The sequence below is a fragment of the Entamoeba histolytica genome, genomic scaffold (assembly GCF_000208925.1).
Source record: "Entamoeba histolytica HM-1:IMSS scf_1104750519095 genomic scaffold, whole genome shotgun sequence".
Classification (NCBI taxonomy): domain Eukaryota; phylum Evosea; order Mastigamoebida; family Endamoebidae; genus Entamoeba; species Entamoeba histolytica.
The window spans coordinates 1-17,952 of NW_001915023.1; the positions used below are offsets into that span (position 1 = coordinate 1).

Here is a 17,952-nt window from a genome sequence, read left to right on the forward strand (position 1 = left end):
AAGGAGACAGAGTTGCAAAATTAATCAAAAAATGGTATTTTCATCGACAAAACAAAGCTCCATCATCTATTAAACGAAGTATCAGAATTTTTTGGAGTAATAAAGTACCAAAAGGATATTTTAACAAAGAGTTTATCAGACAGAAATGCATGACACTTGGTGATGTTGTTGGTGTTTCTCTTAAAGACCAAATGTGCTTTGTTTTATTTAAGAACGATATCACAATAACCAAAATTGAAATGAAAAATGAACATGGGAATGTGTTTAATGATGAAATGAAGGAATCTAATATCGAAATTTTAAAAAACACATATCTTCATTCTTCAACCCCATTAAATGATTTTACACAGTACGAACAACAAATATTACAAAAGGCTTATATTAAATTAAAAGAAACTAACCCAAGCATAACTAATCCATCTGTTCATACAAAACAAAATACTATTATAGTTGATTAACATTAATACAACTTAATCCATCTTATTATTACCCTTTTTCTTAACTTTAATTTCTTTCTATTTTATCTGTTTCAATATTCAAACACTTCACTTTTTACTCTTTATCAATGAATATCTTATTTTATTGTCTTTCTTCTTATTAATGAAAATATTCATCTATCTCAAATTCCTTTCCTTCCTTTTTTCTTTTTTTTTTATTTCTTTTCTTGTTTTTTTTTTGATATGTATAACTTTATTATTTTTTTGTCTTTGAAAAAATCTTACTTTACTATTAAATAGAAAATAAGATTTTTTTGTCTTTGAAAAATGGAAATTAAATTTCATTCTGATTATTTCATTATAATATTTTTGTGTTTTCTTCGTATCAAATCTTGTAAAGAAAAGCAAAGAATATTAAAGCAAAGAATAGAAAAGAGAATGAAAGTCAATAGAAATAATGTACATAAAGATAAATTCTAAAAGAAATCTTGAAATTGTGAAGAAAAGTTGAAATTGAGTGGAAAATGAATATGAAATGATAAGTAAAGAGAATGATAATAATGAAAATATAAATAAGTGTTAATGAGTAATAAAACATTGGAAGTAAAATGAAATGATAATAAATAGAAAAAGAAAATAATATGAATGAGAAGTGTTTCAATCTAAATTAAAAGAAAATGGAGAAAGTGAATGAAATAATTCAAATAACAACAAAAGAAATGAAGAAGAAAGAAGAGAAGAATGAGTGAGATATGAAATGAGATTGAGATATAATTTAAACAAAAAGTCAAATAAGAAATGAAAAAGAATAAACAAAAAGTTGAGTAAAAATATCAAACTAAAAACACAAAAATATTTTATTTATAGATATTTACCAATTCTATAATTTATTATTATATTATTATTATTGTTATTATATAATTAATGTTATTGTAAAATTAATAAAATGAATGATGTTTATTTAAAATAGAATGATGTTAAAAATAATACTTGAAATGATGTGTTATTAATGTATTTAACTCTGTATTGTTATTCTTATTATTTATTGATTTTATAATATTCAAATGAAATTAAAACAGATGTATAATGAATAACTAACTCATGAATGAAGTGGTAAAAGTTTTATAATCATTCAACAAAGAATTAACAATGATAGTAAGAAATATCAATAGTAATTATGAAGTGTTAAAGAAGTGAAAGAACAAGAAAGAAACAACAAATAGAAAATGAAAAAATGAAGAATATCTAATACAATAAGTTATTCATCCAATGATGATTTAAATGTTAATACATTAATATTTACTAAATAACATCTCATAACTATTATTGAATATTCAAAATGAAATAACAATTGAAGATATGTTAATATATAATTTAATCAGTTTGTGAATTTCAATAGATAAATAATTCAAAATTATTTGTAATTTCATTAAAAAAACAAAAAGAATGATAAAACACTATTGAAAATTGATATTAAATTCAATTAACATGAATTTATATAATCGTTCAAATAATTTTTTATTTCAATTTGGATATGATATAATTGTTTATGAAGAAAATAATAAAATAAAGTCATTTTATAACCAATATTCATTTGAATATAAATGAATATCAAATACACTTTTCAGAAAAGATTAACAAAAATATTTCACACAAAAACATATAATGATATTATTAATTGAAGTGAATATATTCAATATTAATTAATTGAAATAGAATATAAAATAACGAAAGAATATTAACATTCATATGAAATAATTTGATTAGTTTATTTTATTTCATATTTTCTCAAACAGTCTCATTAAATTTCTTTAAGATATTAGAGAATTTGACATTAAACAATCATTTTTATTGTTTTATTATTATACATAAACAATTATTTCTTCTTTTGTTTTAATTAGTATTTATCCATTTCATCCATTTATTTGTTTCCATTTTAAGAATATCCATTATTCTTTTTCTTATTTGATGTTATTCATATAACACTCTTTATTTTATTCATAATATTGGAATTATCATTTATTTTTATTCTAAATCATATTTTGAAATTTCTTGGTATTGAAGTTAATTATTTTTTATTCAATCAGATAATAACAGAAATCAAGTAAAAATACATTATAGAGTTAATATATTTATATTAGAAATAAATAATTATATTCTGTTGTTAACACAGACTCTACATTAGTAATATTAAATTATTCATGTCTTTTTCATTATTGGTTTTATTATTATATAAAATATATTTTCATAATAAGTCTATGTTTAAAGAAAATAATTACTCAAAACAAATTGAATAACAACTAGAAATACAAAAAAATCCAGTAGGTTTATTAAATTAAAATAAAGTCTAATGAATTAAATGAGAATTAATCTATATGAACTAAACCTATATATATTGTTATATATTATAAACTTATAACTATGAATTATGAAATTCAATGAATTTAATTTATAACAAACAGAATAAAGAATTAAGTTATTAAGTCAACAATAAGAAGGGTTATCAAAAGAAAAAGGATAAAAGAAATCAAACTTTTCAAATTGTCTAATATTAATTTTTTACAAAATTAATATAATTAAATATATTACTGTATAACTTGTATTTTATATTATCTTTTGATTCAAATTCTAATACAATTTTTTTAATGTCTTAATAAAATTCTTAGTATTAAAAAATATCAAAAATAATAATATATGATTTTTTAAAAATAACTAACTCCTTCATACTTAAAACTTAACGACAAACACAAATAAAAGAATATAACTATTGACTTTATTAAAAGAAATAACACCATAAATTATTTTTGTTACATAACTATTATTCATTTTTATTAAATTTAATACCATAACTCTAAAATAGTATGTATATTTTTAAATTAAAGTTTTTGAAAAAAGATATGATAGTTAAAATATTCAAAAAAAATTAGATTTGAAGTAAAATTTCAACAAATCAAAAAATAAATATTTTCTGCATATAAAACAAAAATATTGAATTAAAAGAATCAAAAAAAAAATAATTAAAAAAAAAAAGGTTTTGAACTAGAAAAAAAACCCTAAACTACACTTTAATTGTCAATTGGCAATGGTTTTCTCCAGATTTGTTGAAGTTGGTCGTGTTGTTTTAATGAAGACTGGACCTTTTGCCAGTAAACTCGCTGTCATTGTTGAAATTCTTGACCACAATAGAGTTCTTGTTGATGGTCCACAAGCTATTACTGGAGTTCCAAGACAAGTTGTCAATTTGAACACCATTTCTCTTACCTCATTTGTTGTTAACAAAGTTACTAGAGGTATGACCCACAAGAAACTTTGCCTCAGATTCACTCAAGACGCTATCATTAAAAGATTCAATAAAACTGCTACTGGTAAAGCAATTGAAAAGAGAATTCTTAGAGAAAAGATGACTGATTTTGACAAATTCCAAGTCAGCATTATTAACAGAAAGATTAACGCTGCTGCTAAAATTGCTGTCGCTAAGAAAGCTCATTAATTGAATTAAGAAGGGTATATTGGTGTTTTATCAATGGTTTTATTCTTTTGTTACAGTAATTGTTTTAGAGTTATATGATGTGAAGTGATAGAATTAATTTCTTAAGAATTATAGTTTTTTAATTATAAATATAATAAAATAAGTAAACCCTATAACTAAATAAAATAAGAACTTGTTTCTTTAATTGGTGTGAAATGGCTAGAGGAATTGCTGTTGGACTTAAGAGAGGATACCCAGTTCATACTATGAAAACTGCCAAAAGACATTATGGTGTCACAAAAAGAAAGCACGTCGTTAATGATGTTATTAGAGAAGCTTGTGGTTTTTCTGCTTATGAAAGACATATGATGGATCTTCTTAGAAGAGGACTTGATAAGAAAGCACTTAAATATGCTAAAAAACATCTTGGAACACACAAAAGAGGACTTGCCAAGAGAGACGAAATTCAACGAGCTCTCGAAGCTATTAAAGCTGCCCACGCTCATCTTGGACATCATGAACAACACTGAGCAGGTTATTAAGAATTGACTCTATAAAGCTTTTTGGTTTTTATAAGACAGAATTTTTATGAGTAAAATAAAAAATAAAAGAAATAATGACTAACACTTTATAAAAGTATTAAGAAGGGTCAGTTTGAAGAGCTTTATATTCATGAAGTCGTTGTTTCATTTCTAAAGAAATATTGTTGAGAGGTAGAGCTAAAGGAAAACTTGTTTTTGATTCAGACTTTAGAGTTAATAGAAGTAGTGTTGTTTGCTCTGATGAAAAAGGTATTTTAATATTATGAATTGTACAATACATTTGTGAAATAGAATTTGAAGGGGAAATAATTGGTGATGATTCTTTTAATGGAAAATCAACTACATGATTAAGCAGAGTTTTTGAAGGGAAGCAATTGAGAATTGAAATAATAGAGTCAGGATTTAATGGTTGTTGAAATCTATCAATAAAGTGAATAGAAGCTTCAGAAAATTTAGACTTAGTATAATCGTTCAAAACTGATAAATTTTGTGGGAGTTGTACTATTGGCATTGACTGAGGAAAAAGGAGTTTAAATGCTTCTAATGAAGTTAGAGGGTCATTACCGAAATATAACTTTAAAATTTGAGGTTGTTCATGTTCAATGTATTGAGAAGAAAGAGAAATAATTTTAAGGTAAGCACGATGAAATAACGAATTGTCAGAAGTTAAAAGAGTATCTAAAGCAAATATCTCTAATTGAGGCATATTTAAAGGAAAATGTTTTTGAATACATTTCAAACAATCAAATAATAAAGTAAAAGTAATACCGTTTGTAAGTTGATGAGCAAATCGTTCAACTATTTCTTTCATAAGTTCATAACCTTTATTAAGAGAAGGAAATTTATATAATAATCGAAGAATATTTGATATAAGAAATGGATAACTAACGTTTTGTATTTGTCCTATGGGTTTGCATCTTAATAATTTAGATAATAATGGTAATAGTAATTCAATACAATCTAACATATCAATTGTTGTTGTATTTGCAAAATGAGTTAATACTGCAACAACAGCTTCAAGTATTATCGAGTTTTTAAGTTGTAGAAGTTTAATTGTTTCATGATACAGATGGGTTTGTTGTTGAGGTGTTAAATATGGAAGAAATAAAGGAAGAGTACCAAGTGTTTGTCTCAAAACGCTTGATTCATTTGAAGGGCGTTGAGGTGCTTTATTAAGAATACCCAAACACCAGTTTAAGTATGTTGGATAACTGGATTGGTTAATATATAATTTTAATGTACGTAATGCACATAAAGTGTTTAATGCATTGGAGAATGGATGTGTTAAAGATTTTTGAATAGTATTTGTATGAAGTAAAAGATAACTTTCGTCATAAGAACTAAAGATATTTAAGAGCGTTGTTGTAGAAATACGCATAAATCCAGTTTTAGAAGCTTGTGCTATAATAAAGAATTTATGATTTTCAACTGAATAACTTAAAGTATTCATTATGAGAAGTTCTTGAAGTAATTCAGTCAAAACGAAAGTATTATTTTGGTTTTCATCAAATAACTGATCAATTTTTTGACAAAGTAAAACATTTTCAGTTTCAGTCACGCAATCCTGAAGTGCTAAAACGAAATTTCTATAATTTACCGACATTTAAATGAAGAAAAGAACTTCAAAATTTAAATCTTTTTCTTTTTTAAGTTTTTTTAATAATTTAAAATCTAAAAATATTTCCTCTTGAAAAAAAATTTCAACTAATAAAAGAAAAGCTCTTTTTTATTGTTTTTTTTTTCTATTGTTAAATTTATTTCATCTTGTTATTTAATAAAACAGTTTATATGAGTCAGAAGTTGTCGCCAATTGATATTAATGAAATTTTTGAAATTGATGTGACAAAGAAAGAAATAACTGAAAAGGAAAAGACTCAAAAAGGACCTAAAAAGATGAATGAAGAAAATTTAAAGATTTTACAAAAGTTCGATGTGTGTTTTATCTATTTTTTAAGAAATTTATTAATAAGTATTGATATTATTTTAGACTTATGACACTGAGCATAGTAAAGAATTAGATGTATTTCAATTAAAGAAATATATAGAAAAAGAGTTTAATATTTCATTAAATGAAGAAACAATTAAATATCATTGTGGTCAAACATTCTTAGAAAAAGCATATAAAGTACAAAGAAATGAATTTATTGCGTTTCATAAATATATAACATCAAATATTAATGAAATATCAGTTTGTTATTCAAAAAGAATTAAATAAAAAATATCTATATAACATTTTAATCAAGAAAAAAAAACAAAATTATTTAATTCATTTAGAAAGAAAAAACAAATAGTATTTTTGATGAATTTGAAAATCAATTTAGAGATAAAGGAGGAGCAGATTTTAAATGTAAATATCTTGACAGAAATGCTTTTGTTATCTCAAATAATGAAAAGCCACATTTATTGAAGAATAATTTAGAAAAACCAAAAGAAAGTAATGATATTTATCATAGTTTTATATTCAATCAACTTTTTTCTAATACTAATTCTATATATAAAATGCCCAATCAATATCGAAGTGTTTTTGATGGAAAACCACCTTTAAAATTAAGTTTAGTTCAAGGAAATGAAGAATTATTTAGTGTAGATTCATTAGTTCAAACAGAAAATAGAAAACCTGGTACAAGAAGAAGAAAAAGTAAATATCTTTTTGAATATTATAATCCTAAGTTATCTGAAATTGATTTGTTATATTCAGCGAATCTTACAAATGCTAAATGTCAATCTTTAGAAGCTGACCTTAAAATTAGGAAACCTTCTCTTATTGAAATTACTGGATTTAAAACAAATTTATCATTAGATAATTTATATTGTAGAATGTCATTTTATGATAAAGATTATATTAAATTAACTTCTAATTTCTACTTTGTTATTACAGCAGAAAAATTAAAAAATCATATGGAAAATAATAAAACACTTGAAATTCCTATTGCATCTGCTGTATTAAAGAAAGAATATATTGCTAATTTATGTCAAGTATTTGTTGTATTAGAAGTATATAAACAAATGGATTCTGATATTAATTTTGCACGTGAGATTTATTGTGATGATACTAAAAGAGAAGTAAAGGTAATTAAGAAATATAATGATCATTGTAAAGAATCAATAAAAGTATTTGAACAAAAAGGTTATTTACAACTTTTAATGTTTAGTGCTAAATTAATTAATTTTCAAGCTTCATATTCAAATATTAAATTAGTTAAACCAAATGGAGATCCAAAAGATGTTGGTTCAATGATTAGAGATATTGAAAAGATGAAACCGTGTGGAGAATGGAGTTTTAAATATAGAGGAACACGACCAGAAATTGTTCATATTGATGGGCCTTATAGAATGTTTTCTTCTGAAAAAAATGAAACATCAACATTAAATATTTTAATGCTTACAGACATTAGTCCACCTGAAACTGATGAAATTTATATGGACTATCAAAATTTATTATTTGTTTATCCGTCTGAAGTGTCTTTAGGAAAAGAGAAAAAAAAGAGTGGAATAATTTTAAATGTTTATCTTAGAGATTCGGATTCATTATTTGATGAGTCTAATCCAGATGCATTAAAAATGATATTCCCTTGTCAAGAAGGAGTAATAGAAAATTTAGAAACACGTTTTACATCATCTGTATCTATTGATAAAGTTGGGCATTTTATTGATGAAGTAAAGATTCAATTACCTTTTCCTCTTAATGAAAAACATCATTTACTTTTTGTGATTAAAGACATTAATGTTGATGATGGAAGTGAAGGAAAACACTTTTTTGCAAAACTCCCATTATATCAAAAAGGATTAGTTGTTCAAGGAGGTGAACATATTATCCAGGTTTTAAAAGATATGGTACCAAATTATCTTCAACAAGGTGAGTGTTATGATACAGCTAAAGTATATGTTAAGGCTAATATTCAAGTAGTTTCTTCTGTATATCCACAAGATCCTGTTATAGCACAATTTATTTCAGGGAAAGCAACTATTAATGATATAAGAGATATTGAATATCATTATGATCTTGTTCATTTTCTTCCATGTATTCTTCAAAGATGTATAGATGTATTAAATGATAGAAAAAGAGAAGAAATTTATGAGATGTTTCGTGTATTTAGAATTATTGATTTAACAAAAGAGAATAAGACTGATGATGACACAGAAGACAAATATCTTGTTTACAAAAATCCATTACTCCTTAATGCCATAAATCATTTTATACCAACAAAAACAAGTGGAGGTCATTATCTTTGTACAATCATTTTATCAACTTTACCTATTATTTTCGATAAAGCAGAAACTATTGCAAAAGAAAGACTAAAATATGTATGGATTATTTTTGCGTTAATTATTAAATCAATGGTTGGGTATTATGAAGACAAGAAAGTTTTTGATCTTACTAATTTCCATGATTTTTGTATGACTGAAAATGGTAAAATAGTCGGGGGTTCATTATATGAACGATCAATTTTGTTTTCTGATTTTCTTGTTTATTGTTCAGATAATAAAATTGTTGATGGACTAACTATTCGAGATGCTAATTTGTTCTTTGCTGAATTTATTAGAGATTTATCTTTATTATGGAGACATGATGAAATAGCTAAACTTGTTGATAATCATTTGGACAACCTCTCAATGATGAAAGAGAATGATGTGTCTTCTACAAGTAATTACCAACAATTACTTCGTCTTGAATTTATTTCAGTCCTAGCCGAAAGTGATCACTTGTATCAAGTTAATGGACCACAATTACTTGAAATTAAAGAAATTAATAAATTAAATGATCAACTACAACAACGACACACTTTAATGTTTATTATATTAAGACAGTATTTCCAATTAATATTAAATCCTGATAAAACAATTAGTACAATGGCATTACAAGAATTACTTATTATTATGAATAAATATGATCTTGATAAACAATTTTCAACTCAAACAGAACGTGATAAATTCTTTAATATGATATTTCCATTTGTATTATTTATTCTTGATGATTCAGAAAAAATTAATGAATGGAAAGCAAAAGATTGTTTAGAAGATTTATATGATATTGAATCACTTTATGTTATTTTCTTCTTTATTCTTAAAAATTTAAGAGAAACAACAATTCAACAATGGTTAGTTTCTGATTTTCTTCCAAGTCTTCTTAATTCATTATTAACTCATATCAGAAAAGCATTATTATTATTTAGTAGATATCCATATGGTTTTATTCCAAACTCAGCTGCAATATATTCTAAAGAATTAATTCAAGTAATTAAAGATATAGAAAATAAGGATATGCTAACATCTTCTCGTTCTCCTTCTCCTTCTTTAACGAGAAATTCAAGTATTATTCATTCCAAAATATCTGTTTTAGGATCATCCACACATCGTTTATCTTCAAGACTAAAAAGAACATTAGACTCTTATGAACAAGAAAAAGACATACCATTAACACCAAGAAAAGGAGATCATTCACAAACAGGGTCAGACACTCCAAAAAAAAGTACAGTATATTCTGAACGGTTATCAGGTTTAGGGAGATTAAAGTCTTCAAGTCTTAATACAAATAAGATAATTAATTGCAATAATACAGTTGATAACTTAGTTATTGACATTGCATTGATTTCAATGGATTTTTTAGAAACAACTATTGGAGTATTAGTTAACGCAGAAAATACACAAGCACTTGAAAGAGCACAAGGAATTATTTCATCAGTGCTATTTGAAGTTAAACCAACAGAAAACTATTTACCTAGTTTATATGAATTTATAAGAAGTATGATTACTACATATAGAGATTTTATTTTTAAAAGACCAAATAGTTTGGCATTAAATTTATTAAAGAATTTATTACAACTCTCAAATTCTGATAATCAACTACAAAAGAATTTTTCTAACAACTTAATTTTTATCTTTGCTAAAACAAATTTCATTGTTACAGGAAATACAGTTGCTACAATAGTTAATGCTACAAGTGCTTTATCAGAACTTCAAATTAATAATGTTCATAATATTGAACAATCAATTCAAGGATTATTTGATTTAGCAAAAAAATATCATGATAACTTTGATACTAAATTACAAAAATGTATAGAACTTTCTCTTGATGAAGGAGTCAGAAGAAACAAATCATTACAAAGAGTACAACAATTATATAAAGCTGTAGATGCGGGAGATCTTGATGTTTTTATTACATTTGTATATGATTATATTAATATTTTAAATAGATTATTTGATTTTATACTAAATGCAGAACCAACAGTAATAAATGGATATATTGAAATGAAGAGAGATTTTGTAGCTATGCTTAGAAAGAATGAAAGTGTTAATATGATTAAAGAATGGATTGATTTTATTAGAGAGAAAATTGAAACAACAAACGAAACTCTTGTAAGCTTTTTAATTGAAAAGAAACAAATTATTGAAAGTGACTATGAAATGTGTATCCACAAAATGAATCAATTAGAAGGTCATTGTGATGTTGATAAAAGAGATATGGAAGATTTAGAAGAAAAATGTAAAATTAATAAAAAAATAGGAGAACAATTATTAGACTGGGCCAAGAAGTCACTTTCTATTGATAGTTGTAATTTAGAATCTTTTAATGATGTTCAATTAATTAGAAAGATTGAGGACTTAGAAAAAGAACAAACAAAAAGGACAAATGAAATTAAAAATATACTCGATGAGTATACTTCTTTTGATGAAACTTTAACTGCATTTAAATTAACTTCCAATCCATTATTCCCTGTTACTAGTCAAGAAATGACTGATGGAGTTAGAAAGGTTCTTCAATTACATCAATCACGAATTAAAGCTGTAAATAATCATTTACAAACAAGAACATCATATGGATCAGAAAAAGAAAGATATACTAATAAAGTCCAAACATTTGAAGGTATTATTTATAAAAGATTTATAGACTTATGTACTGAAGTATATGGAATGCCAATTGATGCTAATTTTTTAAAAGAATCAATTGATAAATTTAAAGCATTAAATCATTTATATAATAACAACGTTAATAAATTAGAAGATAAAAAAGAAAAAATGGGTGGATTAAAACCGTCATGGGAAGTTGCTTATTGTAGTTGGGAAGAAAGTATTAATTGTGCTATATCAGTTGTTGAATGGTTATCACAATTAATTGAAAATGTTAAAAATAATGAAGAAAATATATTACAAATGAAGAAATGGTATGAAAATGAACGTGTGTTTATTACAACTGTAGTATCAACATATTTATGGGATGGGTTATATATATCACTTGCAAAAGTAACAATGAGGGAATCAAATGATTATTTAAAGATACTTGCTAAAGTTTCACAATATTTATTAGACCATGTAGAAGAAGCACAAAATCAATATGAAAATGCAGGATCATTATTACAAGAACTAAGAAAAAGAAAGAAATTACCTTTAGGATTTAAATTCCTTCAAGTGATTCAAGAAAAAGATTTTGAAAAAATTCAAATGATTTTTGAATTGTATGATGCTAAATGGAAGGAAGAAGAGAAAGTTGAAAAAATTAGAAAAGACTATGCAGCGTTATTTGAAGAATTTTTTAATGAAACTGATAAAATTATTGATCTAGAACCATCAAAAGTTCCTGCTATAGTTATTCAAAAAGTGCAAAACCTAAGAGACAAATTACTGATTTATGATGAACAGAAAATAGATAAACTAAACAGATACTGTGATTTAAAAAGAAGTGAACAAACAGTTTGGGGAAGGTGTTCTGCTTTAGGTATTCCTGAAAAAGAAATAAAACAAGAAAAAGAAAATAATGTTATTAAATCTCCAAGAAGTCCTCGGACATCTGCCTATACCTATATCCAAAAAAACATCTCATCAAATTCAGTTCTTGTTACTCAAGGTTTACCAAGAGCAACAAGAAGAGGAGATGAGAATCGTGATATTATAGGTTTCTTTATGAATGGAGATGAAAAAGTTAAGGTTGATTCATTCCATGACTTTTCTTATGGTCAAAGAGATGCATTTGATGATGACCTGAAAATTGTACAAGATGACATTATTAAAATATTAAAGAACTTAAATAATTTAAATGCATTATTAAATGATTCAAGAGATCCTCAATTTGTTCTTGAAAGGTATTACCAATTTGCTATGGATTATGTTTCTGCACCTCAATTACATATGACTTGGATTGCTAAATTAGCACAACAACATAGACTAAAAGAACAATATATTGAAGCTGGATTATGTGAGGTTCATTTGGTATTATTCATTCATCACCTATTACCAGAAGAATTAGTATCAACCAACGTAGATGTTTTGAGCACAACATTTGGTAAATTTGTTCCAAACACTTCTGTCCCTCCTAATCCACAATTTACTGCTCGTCTTACAGAGGATATGATTCTTCAACATATTACTGCTGCTTGTCATGACTTTGAACATGGAAAAATTCCATGGTATGGGTTAGTGGTAGCATCAGTTGTAATCCCTTATTATATTAAAAAGAACAAATACAAAGAATTGGGTTATATTCATGACTTTGTTAATAGGATGTATGCCATGATGGTTGATAAAAATTGTGATGGAATTGTTAAGGATTTTATTCAATTTTATTATGTTAGGCTGTTTGGAACTGTCTTTGGAGATTATTTAAATGGTAAGTCGTTTATATATGCTTCAACCAAAGAAAGAATGTCTTATTTATTAAAAGAAACAAATGACATTCTTCCTCCAACGTACAAAGGAGAAAAACATTTCTTACGTTCATTAGACCAAATCACTGAAAAAGTTATTAAATCTGAAAATGAGTGTAATATACTTTGGACTCAAGTTCAACCAGTTTATGATAAAGGCAATTTTATTCAATATAGCTCAACATTTAATTGTGATGAATTATGTCTGTCTAAAGAAGCAAGTGAGACAGAAGGTATTTCACTTCAAAATGCACCAGTACTAAGTTTATGCAAAAAGAGAACAATAATAAGAACTCGTTTTGTACTACCAAGCCTTTTAACAAGACAAGTTGTTGAAAGTGAGGAAGTTGTTTATTTAACTTCTATTGAAATTATTATTGAAGAGATAGAAAAAAGAAAGAAGAACATTGATTATTTTCTTTCAGAAAGTAAGAAATTCTTCCAAGACGTCGATTTTGGTATTGTTTCTTCATTACAAAAGAGTATTGGTGATTTTTTCTTTGGTTCTACTGATGTACAAGTAGGAAAACTAAATATTTTTAATACGATCAAAATTATTGATGTATTAAATAAATTTTTCTCTGATTTAAACCAATTTGAATTTACCTTATACTTACAACTTTATGACATTGTTAAAGAATGCACAAATTGTTGTGCTGAAGCGTTAGCAATTGTTAAAGAAAATACAAAGATTAGAAAAAGTAGTGCAAACCTAGAAAAGATAGAAAGGCAACTACCAAGAGTTGAACGAGTTCTTGATGATATTGACAAAAGGCTAGAAGAAAGAAAGGAACAAAACGTATTGTAAAGAGCTTATAACATTTAATTGATGTTCAAATGACTTTTTAAAAACACAAACAGTTTAAGTGAAACAAAGCAATCCATTTTATCCAAAAAAAAATATGAATCAACACATTTTTTGGTTTTTAATTTTTGTGGGAGATAATTCTTGTTATACTATCCATAAACTATTTATAGATTATGAAAAGTCTAAAAAGGTAAAAATCAATTAATTAAGTATTAATAGAAATAGCTTCTATTGTTTCTTCTTCATTTTCAATTAATCCTGTCAATAAGTCTTCTTCTTGTATCTCTATTGAGTATGTTTGGTTATTAAGAATCAATATTCAATAACATTCATCATGTTTTTAATTACATGGTTTTTTACATCTTTAATGATGTCAATGTCAATTTTTAACTCTTTAATTAATTTAGTACTTTCTTTATTTATTAATCCATTTATTGAAATTAATACTGGATTTATTTTGACATCTTTTAATTTTTCTATTTTCATTAGCCTATTCTTTAATTCCTTATACTTATTTCTTTTATTCCAATACACTCAATTAATATTGTGAATAGCCACAATAGTCATATCAAATATTAGACCAATTCGATTCTTTTTATCTAATACGTATATGTCTGTTATTTTGTGATATTGTCATTCATTTTTAGGCATTATTTGTTTGTTAAATATCATAGTGATGTCTTTATATTGGAACATTGTTTCATATGGTGGTTTTTATATTGAATATTTCCTGTATATTTTCTTATTAACATATCTTCAATTGTTATTTCATTTTGAATATTCAATAATAGTTATGAGATGTTATTTAGTAAATATTAATGTATTAACATTTAAATCATCATTGGATGAATAACTTATTGTATTAGATATTCTTCATTTTTTCATTTTCTATTTGTTGTTTCTTTCTTGTTCTTTCACTTCTTTAACACTTCATAATTACTATTGATATTTCTTACTATCATTGTTAATTCTTTGTTGAATGATTATAAAACTTTTACCACTTCATTCATGAGTTAGTTATTCATTATACATCTGTTTTAATTTCATTTGAATATTATAAAATCAATAAATAATAAGAATAACAATACAGAGTTAAATACATTAATAACACATCATTTCAAGTATTATTTTTAACATCATTCTATTTTAAATAAACATCATTCATTTTATTAATTTTACAATAACATTAATTATATAATAACAATAATAATAATATAATAATAAATTATAGAATTGGTAAATATCTATAAATAAAATATTTTTGTGTTTTTAGTTTGATATTTTTACTCAACTTTTTGTTTATTCTTTTTCATTTCTTATTTGACTTTTTGTTTAAATTATATCTCAATCTCATTTCATATCTCACTCATTCTTCTCTTCTTTCTTCTTCATTTCTTTTGTTGTTATTTGAATTATTTCATTCACTTTCTCCATTTTCTTTTAATTTAGATTGAAACACTTCTCATTCATATTATTTTCTTTTTCTATTTATTATCATTTCATTTTACTTCCAATGTTTTATTACTCATTAACACTTATTTATATTTTCATTATTATCATTCTCTTTACTTATCATTTCATATTCATTTTCCACTCAATTTCAACTTTTCTTCACAATTTCAAGATTTCTTTTAGAATTTATCTTTATGTACATTATTTCTATTGACTTTCATTCTCTTTTCTATTCTTTGCTTTAATATTCTTTGCTTTTCTTTACAAGATTTGATACGAAGAAAACACAAAAATAAATAAGACATTCTTCAAAGTAAAAAAGAAGAAAAAGACTTTGCTCAAATGTAATACATCACTCAATGCTTGAATTTACAATGTATTTCTGAAGATATTTGAAAAGGACAATAAGATAATTAAAGAAAGGATTAAAAAATTCAAAGGTTGTAAAGCAAGAAAGTCAAAAGAGTTTTTAACAAGATTTTTATAAGGAAGTGAAAGTCAAAGTAAGAAAAACAAGAAAGGAAATATAAAAAAGAAATTAAGTCATTAACCATTCTAAGTTTTTATTCAAAGTAATAAAAAGGAAAGAAGAGAAGAAAAAATAAAAAGAAATAAAGGCAAAAACATAAATATATCTGCCATAAAGCAACGCGCAGGAGTTGAGAACAATTACATACATACACATTCAGAAATGATAGAACAAGCAATTCTGAAAAGTTCATTCATAATAGTTTCAACAGTTGGTTGTTTTTTCATATGTTCAAGAAGTTGAGTATCACAAACTTCTGTTCCATCAAGAAAGAGTGGTTTAGGAAATCCCCAATTTGAATAATTTTCTGCTTCACTTTTAAAAACAACAATAAACTTTTTTTGTGAAAATCCAAAAGAAGATACTTTTAATTCAGTATCTTTATGTTCACAAGTAAAGAAATGATTAATATTACAATAGTCTGTTACTTCTTTTACTAATTGTTTAAATCTTTGTGATTCAGTACGAGTTGAATATTGACAACGAATAGACTGAAGTTGAATTTGTTTTAATGTTTTAATCATTTCTTTTCTTTTAATTATATTAGGATCAATCATAACTTTAGGAATAATTTTTAATGAATGTTTACAAAACTTACTTTTATCTGTTGGTTGAATTCTTAATTTTGGTTTTTTAATAACAACAGGTAATTCTTCGTCACTATCAACTACTCCTTCTGAATAACTTCTTTCTACTTTAGGGTTTTCATTTTTTGTATCTACTCCATTATCTTCAATAGATTCATTACTCTTTTCGATTTTTGTTTCTGTATTATTAGTGTTCTTACTTTTATTCTTAGAACAATACTCTTCATCACTAAGTAAACATGATGTGGTAATTCCTTTTGCAAATTTAAATCTAAAATACTCATTGTGTCTCCTAGTAGGTTTTGTTGTTAAAAAATTTATTGGTGGTAATTCATTATCCCCTATATTTTTTTGTACTCCAATAAATGAATTAATCGTCTTACTTAAATTTGTATGTGGCGTTGTAGTGATATGCTGAATTCTCTTGTGGGGAGCTTCAGCGTGCAACATAGACGATTGACTTTAATAAAAGAATGTTCGATCCCTTCTTATACTCCTTTCTTTTTCTTTTTTTTATATCATACAGTTTATTATATTTTTATATTATCCTATTTCTTCTTTTTTCTTCTTTTTCTAGTTTCTCTATATGGCTTTTATTTTGTTTCTTTCTAACTTTTGTTTTATTTAAAAATCATCAACTTTTTTTACATGTCTATAGTTTCCTTTATTATTCCTTTATAACTCTTAACAGTTGTGTTTTTTGAACTTTTGATTTACTTAAACAATCTTCTTCGCTCATTTTTTACTTTAATTTCTTAATTCATTTCTTTATTAATGTGTTTTCTATTTTTTCCCTGTTTTAGGGTTCTATTGTAGAAGATTCCTCTCTTTTGTTTTTCTATTACTTTGCTAAACCTGAAACGGAATTTAGCACCAACCGACTTACAAATCAATTTATCGTTGTTTTTTTTCATTTTTTCTTTGGCTTTTCTGCAAAACTACTCTCCAGTTTCTGCTTTATAAAACATAAAATAACGAACAATCATTCATATTCAATCTATCTTTCTTATTCAATTTCATCAAAGTGGAATGTACGTAATTGTCTAAATTGTTTCCCACTCATATGTCTCAACTTCTTCTTATTTGTAATTTGTTGAACAATAGTATTTTTGGCAATGTTTTCTTTCTTTCTAATAATTGCCTGCTTTCTTGCTTCTTTTCTTTTTGCTTCTTCTTCTGCTTGTCTTGTTCTAATCTCTTCGTCAAGTGCTCTCATCATTTGTCTACGTTTCTTCATTTCCATTTTTTCTTCCCAACTAATTCCAGCCATTGCTACATTGTCTTTAATTGACCTTTTTTTATATGCTTCTTTCCATGGTCTTCCAGATACATTAGCTCCACGTATTGGTTTTTTAATTTCTTTCTTTTCTTCTTTTATGTCTGGTTCTTCTTTTACAATAATTTCTTTTATTATCTCTTCTTTTTGTTTCTCACATTCATTTGTATTTATTTGTTGTTGCTGTGTTTCACTACTCATCTTCTTATCTTC

General features: G+C 25.0%; 7 protein-coding genes across 7 annotated transcripts, besides 1 other annotated feature; 4 read left to right on the plus strand and 3 right to left on the minus strand.

Annotated features, from left to right (window-relative positions):
* Positions 1-149: 149 nt before the first annotated feature.
* On the plus strand, positions 150-458 carry EHI_184460 (uncharacterized protein; the record flags this gene model as incomplete). Its single annotated transcript, XM_001913887.1, has 1 exon — positions 150-458. One exon carries the CDS (start codon positions 150-152, stop codon positions 456-458), a length of 309 nt encoding a protein of 102 aa, XP_001913922.1.
* A 3,061-nt stretch (positions 459-3,519) lies between these two features.
* On the plus strand, positions 3,520-3,943 carry EHI_184470 (60S ribosomal protein L14, putative; the record flags this gene model as incomplete). The annotated part of the gene is made up of 1 exon (XM_644082.2): positions 3,520-3,943. One exon carries the CDS (start codon positions 3,520-3,522, stop codon positions 3,925-3,927), a length of 408 nt encoding a protein of 135 aa, XP_649174.1. The 3' UTR covers positions 3,928-3,943.
* Positions 3,944-4,121: 178 nt separating this feature from the next.
* On the plus strand, positions 4,122-4,436 carry EHI_184480 (60S ribosomal protein L36, putative; the record flags this gene model as incomplete). Its single annotated transcript, XM_644081.1, has 1 exon — positions 4,122-4,436. The coding sequence occupies one exon, from the start codon at positions 4,122-4,124 to the stop codon at positions 4,434-4,436; it is 315 nt and encodes a 104-aa protein (XP_649173.1).
* Positions 4,437-4,545: 109 nt separating this feature from the next.
* EHI_184490 (uncharacterized protein) lies at positions 4,546-6,051 on the minus strand (the record flags this gene model as incomplete). The annotated part of the gene is made up of 1 exon (XM_644080.1): positions 4,546-6,051. The coding sequence occupies one exon, from the start codon at positions 6,049-6,051 to the stop codon at positions 4,546-4,548; it is 1,506 nt and encodes a 501-aa protein (XP_649172.1).
* A 185-nt stretch (positions 6,052-6,236) lies between these two features.
* On the plus strand, positions 6,237-13,895 carry EHI_184500 (uncharacterized protein; the record flags this gene model as incomplete). Its single annotated transcript, XM_644079.1, has 3 exons — positions 6,237-6,380; positions 6,436-6,636; positions 6,723-13,895. 3 exons carry the CDS (start codon positions 6,237-6,239, stop codon positions 13,893-13,895), a joined length of 7,518 nt encoding a protein of 2,505 aa, XP_649171.1.
* A 191-nt stretch (positions 13,896-14,086) lies between these two features.
* Positions 14,087-14,644: a repeat region.
* A 1,372-nt stretch (positions 14,645-16,016) lies between these two features.
* EHI_184510 (uncharacterized protein) lies at positions 16,017-16,964 on the minus strand (the record flags this gene model as incomplete). Its single annotated transcript, XM_644584.2, has 1 exon — positions 16,017-16,964. The coding sequence occupies exon 1, from the start codon at positions 16,911-16,913 to the stop codon at positions 16,017-16,019; it is 897 nt and encodes a 298-aa protein (XP_649676.1). The 5' UTR covers positions 16,914-16,964.
* A 505-nt stretch (positions 16,965-17,469) lies between these two features.
* On the minus strand, positions 17,470-17,940 carry EHI_184520 (uncharacterized protein; the record flags this gene model as incomplete). Its single annotated transcript, XM_644077.1, has 1 exon — positions 17,470-17,940. The coding sequence occupies one exon, from the start codon at positions 17,938-17,940 to the stop codon at positions 17,470-17,472; it is 471 nt and encodes a 156-aa protein (XP_649169.1).
* Positions 17,941-17,952: the final 12 nt, after the last annotated feature.